Source organism: Enoplosus armatus, chromosome 11, assembly GCF_043641665.1.
Source record: "Enoplosus armatus isolate fEnoArm2 chromosome 11, fEnoArm2.hap1, whole genome shotgun sequence".
Lineage (NCBI taxonomy): Eukaryota > Metazoa > Chordata > Actinopteri > Centrarchiformes > Enoplosidae > Enoplosus > Enoplosus armatus.
This window is the reverse complement of record NC_092190.1, coordinates 23,005,773-23,019,269: the sequence shown is the minus strand read 5'-3', so window position 1 is coordinate 23,019,269 and position 13,497 is coordinate 23,005,773. Positions and strand designations below refer to the sequence as shown.

At 44.7% G+C, this 13,497-nt stretch overlaps 1 protein-coding gene across 6 annotated transcripts in view; it reads right to left on the bottom strand.

The window, feature by feature from the left end:
- Nucleotides 1–904: 904 nt before the first annotated feature.
- The window catches only part of clasp1a (cytoplasmic linker associated protein 1a), a 62,590-nt gene continuing 49,997 nt past the window's right edge, over nt 905–13,497 (bottom strand). For 2 of the 6 annotated variants that reach the window (XM_070914209.1, XM_070914210.1), the window contains 15 exons: nt 12,967–13,030; nt 12,820–12,822; nt 12,523–12,686; nt 12,061–12,139; nt 11,816–11,959; nt 8,819–8,968; nt 8,252–8,358; nt 7,292–7,417; nt 6,802–6,953; nt 6,353–6,595; nt 4,652–4,842; nt 4,209–4,337; nt 3,039–3,245; nt 2,406–2,522; nt 905–1,115 (listed from right to left, as the gene is read on the bottom strand). In XM_070914209.1, the coding sequence (XP_070770310.1) occupies nt 1,029–1,115; nt 2,406–2,522; nt 3,039–3,245; nt 4,209–4,337; nt 4,652–4,842; nt 6,353–6,595; nt 6,802–6,953; nt 7,292–7,417; nt 8,252–8,358; nt 8,819–8,968; nt 11,816–11,959; nt 12,061–12,139; nt 12,523–12,686; nt 12,820–12,822; nt 12,967–13,030 (1,963 nt within the window). In that variant the 3' untranslated portion in view covers nt 905–1,028. The remainder of the gene's footprint in view (nt 1,116–2,405; nt 2,523–3,038; nt 3,246–4,208; nt 4,338–4,651; nt 4,843–6,352; nt 6,596–6,801; nt 6,954–7,291; nt 7,418–8,251; nt 8,359–8,818; nt 8,969–11,815; nt 11,960–12,060; nt 12,140–12,522; nt 12,687–12,819; nt 12,823–12,966; nt 13,031–13,497) is intronic. The other 4 variants (XM_070914216.1, XM_070914215.1, XM_070914214.1 and 1 more) reach the window with 2 other exon arrangements.

Here is a 13,497-nt window from a genome sequence, read left to right as displayed (position 1 = left end):
CCCTCGACTGAGCAGCAGCCGAAGACATTTACAGGTAAGATTTGTGAAAGCAGCTTGAACAAAAAAGCACTGCTTTCAAACTTAATGCAGAAAGTTCAGTGTGAAAATACTGCCGAACCGTTCGTGGTCACTACTCCTGCGGCCTGCTGATTGTGAATTTTAAGACGAACTCAGTTTGACAGCGAGTTCATCTTCTGTACCTTAAAATAAAGATTAGCACAAAATTTGAACGATTGTCAATTCTGAGCTGGAAACTTTGCTACCTTTGTTCAGTGTAACGCTGTTTTCTTTTTTGTGAAAGGGGGATTCAATTGATTAAGCCACTCTTAATTACAAATCAGAAAAAAAAAAAAGATCCACAGGCTTCTACGAGCCATGCTCAGGACCAATAAACTTAAAACATGAACTAAAAATGCTCATACAGTACTCTCTTTTTTCCTGTCACATCGTTCCCTTACACATTTCATTACACATTATTTGGTTTTTATGCTCCCCAAACCAGAATTCATCCCAAAACCTATGGGCTTGTTACCATCACTGGGCCAGCCAAATGACATTTCATTCCAAACTGTAGTCGATTTGACAGAAATAACATTTCCTCCGATGATGAACGTTTCACGGCGTCGTGTATGAACTCCTTATTCTACCAGATCTGAGGGCTCGAGGAGAAACGCGCTTCCATCGACAAAAGGCGGCGCGGAGGTCGTGGGAACTGAGCATTTCCTGCAACCCAAAACTCCACGTGTGTTGATTCTCTCCCCCACCAGTCTAAAACCAATCCACAGTTACATTCAACAGTTTCTAGAGCAAAGGTGGGGAGGAGGAACTTGAATGAGCGATGGGCTGACAGGATCTCCTCGAAACAGCAGGGAAAGAAAAAACAAAAAACGCAGCGAAGCTCGAGTTGTGATGAGGAGGAAGGGGAAGCTCAAGAGACGGAGATGTCCCAAAGAAGCGCGCCTATGCCATGGAAATCCCTCCCAGCGGCGTCCATCCACGGGGGGGTTTCCGAATGAAACCTCCCTCCATTAACTGTGAGAGGAGACGTCTGAGGAGCTGCTGCTATTGCTGTTGGTCGTCTGGGCCCGCTTGATGTACAGGTTCAGTAACTTCATCTGCAAACAAGCAAAGACGAGAGATATTCATCTTGTACGTTGAGAAGCAGCATCACCTCTGACTGGTCTTAATACAGTTAGGGTCTTTAAGAAACCGAAGACATCGAAGAAACAAGACACGTTACGTCAAACTGGACGACGGGAAGCAAAAAAGGCACTTTCAAATAACCCTAACCCTAACCCTAACCCACAAGGGCAAACAAATCACTCTTTGGTTAAAATGGACGTGTGGAACTGGTGATGAGGGTTTGCAAGTAGACACTGCATTGCTTTAAAGTGTCATCAGACAAAATGTTTAGCAACCACTGATGTAGATTAAATCCCAGCATACTGGCAGTACTGGTTATTTTGACACAATTATAACCAGAATGTGTGTTCAAAACCCTTCCATTCATTGTGCTTCTCAAAGAAGAGATCTATTTCATCTCGCCTTTCTAACTTTAGGGCATCGGTTCAAAGGTTTTAAGACAAGAAGTCTTGAATTTTAGACCACCAAGAACAAGGCATCAACTGTAAAGAGCTGAAAATGGATCAACTATTTTTGATTAATAATGACTAAGGATGCCTTAAACACTGCAGTGCACGCTAATAATTAGCTGGAAGTGCGGCAGCTTCACAGGTTTCAGCAGTGATCTCTCTATAGCACTCGCTCAGCAGAGGCTCACCACGGATGTCTTCAGAATTGGGGGGCCATCTCTTATGAGAGGAAAGAAGAAGCTGCTGTGATGATGAGGAATGATGAAGAACCAACAGGTAACCTCTTCAGTAAATGCTCTCAAAGCTTATTTCCTCAGATGTGCAGAAGAGGAGATTGTTTTGGTACTTTATAATGCCTTGATGCGTGTTCAGGATGAATAAGCACAGAATTTCGTGGCCTAGTCTATGTTCAGTGGGACGGTCTGGTCTAAGCTGTTTGCACTAAGACCACGTCTCAAAGTACAACTTGAGAATGTGGCCGTGCTTCCTCAGCCACACACCGTGTACATCAGACCCCTTTCAGATAACCAGCTGTTCCACAGATCATAGGTGGACAGCGGGGGGGGGGGGGGGGTTGGGAGGAGGGTCGCTCCATTCAGGTGAACCTGACCCTCAACCCTTGCGTAACCCACGGACGCATGTTGTAGTAAAAGTAGGGCAAATATGACCCCGTGCTTTACAACAAACAACCGCTTGAAGCCTGCTGAGACATAACATGGGAAGATGATAAGGCTCAGCGTCTGTTGAGGAGGTTTTGGTAACCGTGTGTGTGTGTGTGTGTGAATGCAAAGACTTGGCGGCGGCCTCCAGTACCTTGCTGCCCGTGAGCTGTGCCAGGTGGGGTTTGAGGTCCTCGCCAATCACAGAGTAGATAGCCACGAGACAGAACACGCTGGCCTTGCGAACGCTGCTCTCTGTGTTGTCATAGCCCTGCAGAGAGACAAGGCAGCATCACACACACACACACACACACACACACACACACACACACACACACACACACACACACACACACACACACACACACACACACACACACACACACACACACACACGGGGTCAGCACGAATGTGGGAGGAGTCGCAAAGGGTGCAGAGTACGCACAAACATTTCCAGGGACAAATAAGGCAAATAATTCCCAGTGTCCAAATATGAACATTGTCCAAATATGCCTTTTTGGAGCCGACAAGGATGTTTCTGCTCTGTCTGTCCCCAAAACACCCTCTGTTCTCGTGTTATGTAATCCATATAAATTAGGACCAGCATTGCCAGTTTCATCAAATTTTGAGTGAAGAAAAAAATAATCTTTTAATTTAATCTAATTCTCAACTAATAGAATGAAATCTAATCTGATCTCATGCATAAACATGTGGATCAATCCAAATCCGTATTTCTCTGGTAACTGCTGAGCCAACAGCTTGAAGTGTTGTAGCCTCGGACGCAGACCTGCAGGAGTCCAGGAATGATGTCGGGCAGCAGCTGCAGCAAGGAGTCCTTGGCGATGCGCTCGATGACTTTGGTTTGCATCTTGATGGCAGCCAGGTTTATGGGGTAGTCGGCTGTCTGCACGATAGGGCACAGCACCTTGATGCACTGCTCCGGGTGGATGGAGCCGGCCAGCGTGGACGCCGCCTCCTCAGCTGCTCGCACCACCTAAAAGCACACGAGCGCGCACGCGTTAAGATCAACATAATGTGGAGGGGAAAAAGAGAATGAAATATTGTGTCTGACTTTGAACACTCTGTGAACAAACTGTGGATTATTATTGATCTGGACGTTCCATCGAAGGGTAGTCTCAGTGTTTACTGCGTATTTTATATTTAATTTGTTCCCAACATTTGATCTTTCTTCACCCACTCTCTGTACCCGCTGCACACCTGACCGTCCTGGTAGGAGGATTTCTCACTGTCATTTACCCACAGTAAACCCCCCCAAGGTTTTTCTATTGGTATTGTTCACTTAAAACTTTTTGACCTCCAGGCTGTCGTAGGCATGCCATATATTGGCATGTTTTTGGTGCTACACATTTTTCTACACAACTTCAAAACAAAAATAAAAGTTTTTTTACCCAATATGAAAGTTTGTCCAACCTTTTTTGTTGAAAACACAAACGTTGTGTTAAAGGTTTATGAATGTATCTAACAGAGTAAAACTGTAATGCACAATATGGAGAGGCAGTGATCGCCTCTGTTTGAAGCTGCACAAATATCTTTTTTTTATATTAACAATGGATCAAATGGCTATGTGTAATGTGGAACGGGTCACTTGTAGTGATGAGCCCAAACTCTGCAGCTCTCGACTGAGCCATTTAGCTCCTTTTAGCTCTTTCTTTCAGTTGGCAAACTCCGCTCTCATCAAACTCGATGAACGCATTGTTCGCTATAGCTAGCTGCTACACTGGTGAACACTCCACATAAATGCTAATATCGCTCCCTATCTGCTGGGTGTATAAATAGGCTAACAGTTTGCTAACACATTATCCGTAACATCAATAATATGTCAAAGTTCTCGGCTTGTTCCGCTGCGCCCAAGTGAAAAAAGGATATAATAAATGAATGCAGCTTTAAAATAATGCAATGTAGAGTATTCTGTAGTTTTCATGCAGGGGCTGTGTACCTCCTTGTGAGAGTCTTTATGAGCCTCCAGTGTCTTCATGATGGTTAGCTCAGCATAGTTTTTGAAGCGTGCCGGCTGGTTCCTCAGAATTTCCTTCAGCACACGCAGGGCCATGGCTCGGATGGTGTGCTGGGGGGAAAACGGCGGCATGGGCGGTCAGTTAAAAAGTAGAAATATCCTGCTATTTCACACTTGAATCCTTGATGAATGACATACATTCACTCCATTTCTTGAGATTATCAGGAGTGCGATTCACCACTGGTGCCTGTTAAGCTCAGTGGGAATCAATATCCTCTGCACACAAACAGTAGTTTGCAGTTTTATTGCATGATAATTAGAAAACCTCCATAGAAGCACACACACACACACACACACTCAGAGTCACACACACACACACACACACACACACACACACACACACACAGAGCCGTCGGAGAGCGTACATCTTTATCTCCCAGTGTCTCCAGCAGGAGCAGGAGAATGGTTTTAAAGTGTTCGTCCCACACAGCCATGCTGTCTTCACGTGTGATCTTCAGCAACTCCACCAGGGCGCCTTTACGCTCCTCACAGCGCTCGTTGTGATTGGACAGTTCCTTCAGCAGGTCGGCCACCAGGTCCGAGTGGTCCTGGCCGACTGCTCGCCAAGAGAGGATGAGAGGAAAGAGTTACACATCAAATCCAATACAGTTACTGACATCTTGCTGTGGCCAAAACATTATGTCATTGTCATTTAATCTGGAATCAATTCTATTGTTTTCAAGACTAGTAGAAAAAACTAGCAATGCTTTGGGAAAATATTGACCTGTTTCCAAAGCAAATCAATGTATTAGTGAAGTAATCTCTTGGTCAAACCGGATTGTAATTTAAAATCTCTTCTACTTTTAAGGCTGAAAATAAAGTGACATGGTTTGCCAAGAATGCAATGGAGGCCTCAAGTCATCAGCACTACGGGACTTAAATGTTCATTTTCAGAAATGAATTTTAATCCACTTTACATGGATTTTCACATTAAAAGGCCTACGAATTTGACCATTGGAAAAAATAAAAGTTTGCGTACACAGTGGAAGGATGGATGTGCAACTTAATTCTAAGATGTGACGTTATTCGTTTATTTTTCCAATGGTTGTCCATCCAGAAAGTACTTGCGCCCTTCATATTGTTATATCATATATCTTATTATATCGCTGTAGTGTGATTAAGCTAATATCCTGTGTCCTGTGACATTCAATTGTTGAGAACATAATGCTATTCATTATGCCATGAAGCTAGATGAGTAGGCGACGTATTGGACACAACCACCCAAACATTCAGTTCATCGCAGAGACCACAACCATTAGTGAAAGCCTCAACCAGCCAGCAAGGTCTGCAGTAAAAGCAGGATAGGTTGAACACACAGGTAGCGGGATGAAGTTAAAGGGATTTAGAAGACCGTGAAAAAATGGTGATGGGAAGTGAGAGAGCTGAGTGACGGCGCAGTCAGTAAATCAGTCGGGCAGGGGAGGCATCTTTACCGGGAGCAAAGACCTTGGGGAGCATCATCTTGTTCTCACCACTTTCCTGACGTCGGCCTGGAGAGGAGGGGAGGGGAGGGGTGGGGGGGGAGGAGGGATGGAGGTGGTAGGTGGGGAGGCGAGGGACAGAGGGGAGACGGGAGGGTGCAGAGCAAAGGATGTGATGACGACAACAACAACAGCTTGCTGCTGCAGACTCGCACGCCTGTGTGTCGTAAACAGAAAGTCTCTCCTTTCTTGTGTCAACATGTGTGTATAAATACGCTGTTCAGCCAACTAACCAAAAAGGCAAAGCTTACTACAAACAACTATTGCCCTGGCAGGCCGTCTTCCTTCATGTTGTCAAAACGACATGACACGTTACACAATGGGGGAATGGTGGACGACAGATAGGTTGGCAGGATGATAATGGAAAAGTTAAGACTGCGGGCTCGGGGCCCTTGTAGTTCTTTTCCACAGATGCACGAGGCGGACACACCTCCAATGGTGTGCAAACTTTAAAATCAAGCAGTAGCTTTGTTCCAGAAGGAGAGAGCTTCTAAAACTCAAAATCTGTGTGCTTTATACAAAATGTTGTGTGTAGCACGTTGTGATTGTGCAACAATCCCCCCGCCCCCCGTGTTATGAACTCACAGTCGCGGAACTGCTCCACATCATCGTCAAAGACGGCCTCCTTCAGGGCGCTCTTGTCATATGTGCAGATGGTTTCTCCGTAGCCGTACGGAGCGAACTCGCGGCTCCGGGGCCCGCAGAACGAGCGAGGCGACGGCGTGTTGAGCAGCGACGTCTTGTTGTCTAAGGCGGTGCGACCCCCTTCCACCATGTCTAAGCCCAGGCGGGCGTCAGAACCAGGAGAGGACGCTACGCCTTCCCTTCCTGCCTGTAAGAAACAAGGGCAGGAGGGAGAATATGAGGTGGGGGTTCACGACAATGTTTTTAATCAGAGTTGTCCCACTCCTTCATCTACAGCAATGCCTTATTTGTCTCAAAACATTTGTGTTGTCAATGCAAAGTCTACATGACCAGAAAAATATCAGTGCAACACATATGTACTGTGCTTCAGTGCAATCTTCAGACATGACTTACTGCATCGTCCCTCTTGCCCTCCTGTCTGATGGGCTCATTCAGGTCCTCCTGGCTCCGGTAGCTGAAGCTCTGGATGGCCTCCGTGACGCCGCGCAGCGAGCTGTAGATCTCTTCCGAGTTCATGTTCTCGGTGTCATACTCCATCATGCTACCAGACACACAAACGACAGAGAAACACAGATGTGATATGCACACCCCAAGAAGATACACAAGCATGCATTTGTGTTGCCATGCAAAGTGCTTTATCATTGCTTTTGACACACAGCCAGATTTGTTTTTTAGAAAGTTCAGCTGTAAGTAAACCTTAATTTCACTGTCTATTTAGAGTTGGACACACACCACAGCATTAGCCACACCTTTGACTCACATGCACTCAGTGAGAAAACTGAAAGATACTCTCAGCTGGTTTTTGAAAAGGGAAATTTGGATCAGGGTCTGGCTTTCTTGAGGGAATAATCTCCTTTGTGTCTCGGCTCGCCTCATTACCTGGGTGAATATGCTCTGCGCAGGACCCTTAGGGAGGGGGCGGCAGGGGTGGAGTGGGGCGGAGGAGGAGGAGGAGGAGCGGGGGGGTGCTTTGACAGTCCGTCAACACCCCAACCCCATAACCGACTGTTGCCACAGCGCAGCCGGGAGGGAAGGACGGACAGACAGACAGGAGTGAGAGAGTGGGGGCAAGGCAGATGGAAACAAGTGGAGACCACAAGACGAGACAAGAAAAGGGGGGAGAGAAGAGAAAAACAAGTTTGCGAGAGAGAGAAAGGGAAAAAGACAAACAGAAACTAGTCTGAGCTTTAAGGTTAAGGGAAAGGCTTCATTTAGAGGAGAGCATTGGAAAGTAGCAGAATCCCACAAAGAAAAAATCTCCCCATCATGAGCGAGGGGCCATTTTCCACGTTTTAGCCAGAATGATCCCAACACAAAGTGTACGTCAGGTTACGACCGGAAAATACAATAGCTCCATTTTCTATGTTTATGGGTTGGAGATAAAACGACTGTCCAGTGCCTCAGACGAATGAGCTGCTCAGTCAGAGAGAATTTTACTGCTTAGTCAATGGGCCACATTACACTGGCACAGGAGCAAGTAAAAAGGCCTTGTATATAACAGCACCAAAGAGCCTGGTTATCAATGCATTACAGGCAGTAAATACTGTATCAATTGTGGGTAAGAGGGGTTTTGTAAGTTGTATATGATCTGTAAAATTTAAAGTTTGGCTTCTTTATTTCTCCTCAAAAATGCTTGGAGAAGGTGTGTGTTATAACCTCTGAGAGCAACTCACTCAGTATGCATGCTCCTACCAACCCGCCTGTTAGGTCGTGCGTTAGTGCGACTACAAATGGCTGATCATGACAGCGGCAGTATCCATACGGTTAAACCACAGCCATGCATTAAGACGGAAGGTGTGTTGTAGAGAACAGTTTAATAACACATCGGTGATTAGCTACCTTGGAGACAGTCCTCCGTGGGAACAGTTTGTTGGAGAGGTGAGGGGGCTGGTTCTGCTGGGGGTGTGGCGTTGCGGCGTCCGGCCAATGGTGTTGCTCGGAGACCCCTGGAAGGCAAGGGAACAATGATGCACTCTAAATGTGGCGACCCTGCTGTCTGATGGTTCTGCTGACCTACAAACGTCTAGACGTGGTGTTTACTACTGTATGGTCAGCATTTGAGGACTGGTACGCAATCCTTCATCTGAGTTGGGCTTCTGTACTGTTAACAGAGGGAACTCTGCCTCTGTCAAAAAGGGAGGAAAGAGGGACCAGCAGACAACAGGATGTGGCTTATATGTTAACCACAGATAATGAACCAGCTATAGCTTCCTGCGAAATGTAACCGATGAAACTTATACCCATACTTGGACATTGTCTCCTGTACTGCCTAGTATATATAGAGGTCGAAAGAACGAGTAGGTAGTAGAGGTGTAGATTGCTTGACAAGCCTTGGTCCATAACCAGCCTGAGTGTGGGATCCATCAGAACAGACCATCAAATACTACAGTGTGTCATTTGACTTACCACACTGCTGCTGGTGTTGCTGGAGTTCTTCAGGTGGTTGTGCAGAAGTTTGGTGGCTCCGTCCTGGAACGTTTTGGGCAGAGCTCCCAGCAGCATGGTGAACTCCGGGGTGTTGAGCTCAAACAACGAGATCAGCACCACCTGGGCCGCCTGGAGGCAGTGTAGTGCAACAGGTTAGGATGGAGGACGCAGCAGCTTAGTTCAGATGGTCCCCTTGGTTCCAGAAATGCCTTGACCATGTGTTTCTAAGCCATTTCACCAGAGTGAGTCAGAGAAGCTGTACTGACATTTTTAAAACGTAAAAAAAAGCACAAATAGTACAGGTTGCGACTGAATTGTGATTTGCTGTAATATTTGACAATTTTTCCCGCACGGTCAGCATCCGTAAAACCCCAGAGGACCAAGCCGATGCAAAGGTTAATAAAAGGTCAAAACAATTCTAAAACCACGGAGACCAACTTTTCAGCTCCACAGTGCACTTCTTTGGTAGACGTACGTATACATTAGCCTGTGGAAAGAAACTGTTAAAAGGTGAGTGTTCAAAGCTGCATTCAGTGGAAAACTAATGAACTATGACGACTCCAGGACATCGTTGCTATATCGATGTTGCAACATGCAAGTGAATACAGATCAAACGTGATTTATACTTGCTGATTTTTCTGTTATTTAACAAAAATAAATACTGTTACTTCATGCCACAAAAAAATAAAATAAATAAATTGGATGTTGTTTTCCTTTTGACATGAATATATTTTGAGATGGCCAACAGGGTTCCCATCATGCTTCAGGTGTAATGTTGCAATGTGAGTTAGCTTTTGGGCTTTAGCTTGCATTTGTTTACATTTTGTCATGCTTCATTCGCTACCAGCGGCCCCTGGTTGCTGTAAGCATGGTGCGTACAGACAGCAATCGCCTTGATTTCTTTTGATACTAAGGAAAGAAATCAAATTTTGCTGATTATGAGGCAAAATCTTAAGTTATAAGAAACCTCTGTTTTAAGTGATTTCTGAGTGGGTTTACGGCTGATACTAATGAGTTATTACTCATTAGACTAAAGATTGAGTTAAAGATTGATTGACTAACAATCTGATAGTATTACATAACGTACATCAGGCCTGTGATAGTATATACACTCAGTGGCCACTGTATTAGGTACCTGTACCTACATATACATACATGGGGGGGGGGGGGGCTCTCAGTACTATACTGTAGGGATGAACACAATTTTAGTTGTTTGTTTGAGAGGAATGCACCTCTAATTTTTGATGACATCTAGCTCTTGTTCCTCTCAACTTTGAAAACACTTATTGTCTGTTGCTTTGGACAAAAGCAAATTATGTATAACTTTTGAATAGTTACTTGGCACTATACGTAACACTAATATTATTATAAGCCTGAGCTAAACTACTTTTAATACACATTTATGAGTCTCTCCTCTTGTTCAAAAATAAAATGTTAGCAGCATGCAGGTATGCAGGTGGATGAGAGGTTGTTAAGGTGAGTCGGACGAACAAAACGTGTTAGGCACACAGTAGTAACAAAACAGCATTCCTATCAATGTTGAGCAATAAAATTGGTCCATTCATACAAAGCAACAAGCATTTCCTGTCATTTGTACAAAAACAAGGTTAAACCCAAGTCTTTTCTGGTTGCACGACAAGCTGAATCTATTTGGTGAGTGATCAATTTGCAAGGCACAGAATGATTTTTAGGTTGTTACAGCAAAACAGCTTGAGCGTAAAATGGTAGAGGTGAGTCAAGAGATGCCACACTCGAGTTGTCACTGTCTTGAAGGTGTTGGTTAGGCACCAGGCAGGCGGGGGCATTGCGTGCTTATCGTGTCGTGTTGTGATTGGCTGTTGGAGCGGGCTCTACCTGCTTACACCTTTCTTCCTGGTTGCCCTCAGCGGACAGTAAGGCTGCAGTGCTGGACCTGCCAGCTAGCTCCTCGCTCACCCAGTTATGAAGGGTCTGGGGCAGAGTGGCAAGGCAGAATGGGCATTACGGCATGACACAGGTCCTCCGCCATCACACATGGATGCAATACTCAACCAATCTTTCACAACAACCTGGCACAAAAACCGATACTGTATGCATCAATCTCCCCAGAAAGGATATTTGTACTTCTTTTAGCAGCAGACACAACTATTCTATCCTCGTAGATTTATTTTCCGCTTGCCTGGAGAGTCTGAAACTATATCATTTGGAAGAACAGCAGTGGAAGAACAAACAGAAGGGGACACATAACACATGCCCTGCATCAGACAAGGGGAAGATAATGGGACGTTGACCCAAGGCCATCCACACGGAGAGTGCCTATTATCAAAGTTTACAACTGCTGCAACACCGCAGGCTGAGGAATTCAGATGAAAAAAACAAGATGCCGCTGCTTAGATTGTCGAGCAAACATTTGATCTTTTAGGGATGATTTGTTCTGCAAATAAACATTCTAAAAATCAACAAACAAATGAGTCTAATGAATCTCACACGACTTTGTGTAACCTCATACTAAACAAGCCTCCAAGCTATTAGCTTTGCAATAAGCTTGCTCACCCACTTGCGCTTATGTTATTATAATAGTTCAGTGTGGCATAACTTCCTTTGTAGATTAGATGTCCATAGTGATTGGTGTTAAGGCATAAAAAAAATTTAATCATAAAAGAAAAAAACATGTGCCCTCTTTCATTAAGCTGGAAGCATAAGAATTTAGTTGTGGGCCTTAAATGTCCTCACTTTAGAACGGTGACATTTCACCATATTAACAGAATTAGGATTAAAGCAACCATTATTTCCTGCATCACACCTTGTTTGACCTAAAACTAAAAGAACACATTCATATTCTCTACTTAAAAAGGCAAAGATACAAACATGTACTGAATATGTGCATCCTACTGAAAATGAGAACTGTTGTGAAGAAAGACCCAAACATTATTTCATGTTAAAAGGTAGATTTTCATCGTCAGCGCTGAATAGCAGGACAAACCAATCAGGGCCTACCTTCCTGACATCCGAGCTTTTGGGTTCAGTGGTCCAGGTGATGATGCGGGACACGGCCAGGCGCGTCTCGCTGGAGTTGACGAAGTCCGTCGGGTCCATCTGCCGCGCCAGGCACTCGATGTACTTCAAAATGGCCACCTTAACCTAAAGAGAGAACAAACATTCGGTCACATGTCTTGCTAAACGCCGACCAATCAAAATCATCTCGGCTAGGGACGGAATCAGTCTTTCCCGTCTTGCTTTACCTTGAGGTTAGGTGTCTGAGTCTGATCGACGATAAACCTCATCAGAATGTTGAACTGTTGGTCGAATGGGAAGGACTCCCTGACGAGGATAAAGACAGGAGAAGTTAGAAGATATTAGGCTGAGTATCCTACGCGGGAACATTATTGGAGGGGCTTTGGTTTATGAGATTATACTGCACCAGCCAGCTCAAAGATAAGGCTGACCACTAACTGAGTGGCTTAGGAAACTGTCACAGTTTGAATTTGAAAACATCACATAAGGATTGCGATGCTGTGACGTTTACACAACACAACGGCAGAAATCTCTCTCTCTCTATGGTCAGACAATTACTAAGGTTCACATTCCATACTAACTAAACAGATTCCTGGAAAACACCTTTCCAATAGTATGCACAACAGCCACTCATCTTTGCCCCCCACCCCCCTCCCCGTGACAGTCATGCCTTGGCGTGCGTTTCAGACCTTGTGATATCCAGGGCCTTCTGGACTTTGGCCTGGACTGAGCCCAGCAGGTCTGCCCCCATCTTCTTCAGCAGCTGAGTGAGCAGGACAAACAGCCAGTCCTGCAGGTCCTCCCTGTGCACTGTGATAAAGTCCACAAGAGTCTCCAGGAACATGCTAAACACCTGAGAACATGTGCACAGTTCAAAACGTTTATTACACAACAGTGGTTTAATAAGATCAAACTGCTCACGTTCAGTCAGATCCAGGTTAATGCCTGTGGTAATATGGATTTAAAAAAAAAACCCACACACTTACTCTCTGTTGTTAAATCCACAGCAAGGCAGACCATGCAACAAGAGACGCTTCATTAGTTTCAAGTATGTCACAGCTCCATCATTTCTTTCTTTTACACTTCAAAGTTAGTTGTAGTTAGCTGCAGTTAGTACAGTTCATGTGCTTTACCTTGCTATGTGGATCTGCAAACATCCTTGTGAAGATCTCACAAAGTCTCTTCAGCTCCACTCGGCTGCAGTGAACAAAAGACACACGGGAAGTAAGTAAAGCAGGGCAGGGGTTGCCCCACAGCTTCATATGCTTCTCGTGTTAAACAGGGTTAAAAGCACAGACATCTTTACACTGAAATGTTAATATTAACTATCTGTTCTAACACCGTCAACACAAATAAACAGAGAAATATGTTCAGACATCTTATCGGTCAAAATAATACCATGTTATGTTTGAAATTCAGTAGACCTGCCGGCTTTTAGCAGTCCGAATCAGTTGTGTTCCTCCTCTCAGATACTGAATGTGCATTTTTTTTTACTGTCATCTGATTGTAACAGGAATACTCGATGTATTTGTTCCTAGAAATAATCTGAGCTGGATCGAACCATGTGCAGTGTTTGCATTTGCGTGAAACACAGGATGTCTTTATTAAATCAAGCGTGTCCCAGGGAGTTCTGATAAACTTGTGGTCTTAATGGGCACTTTGGG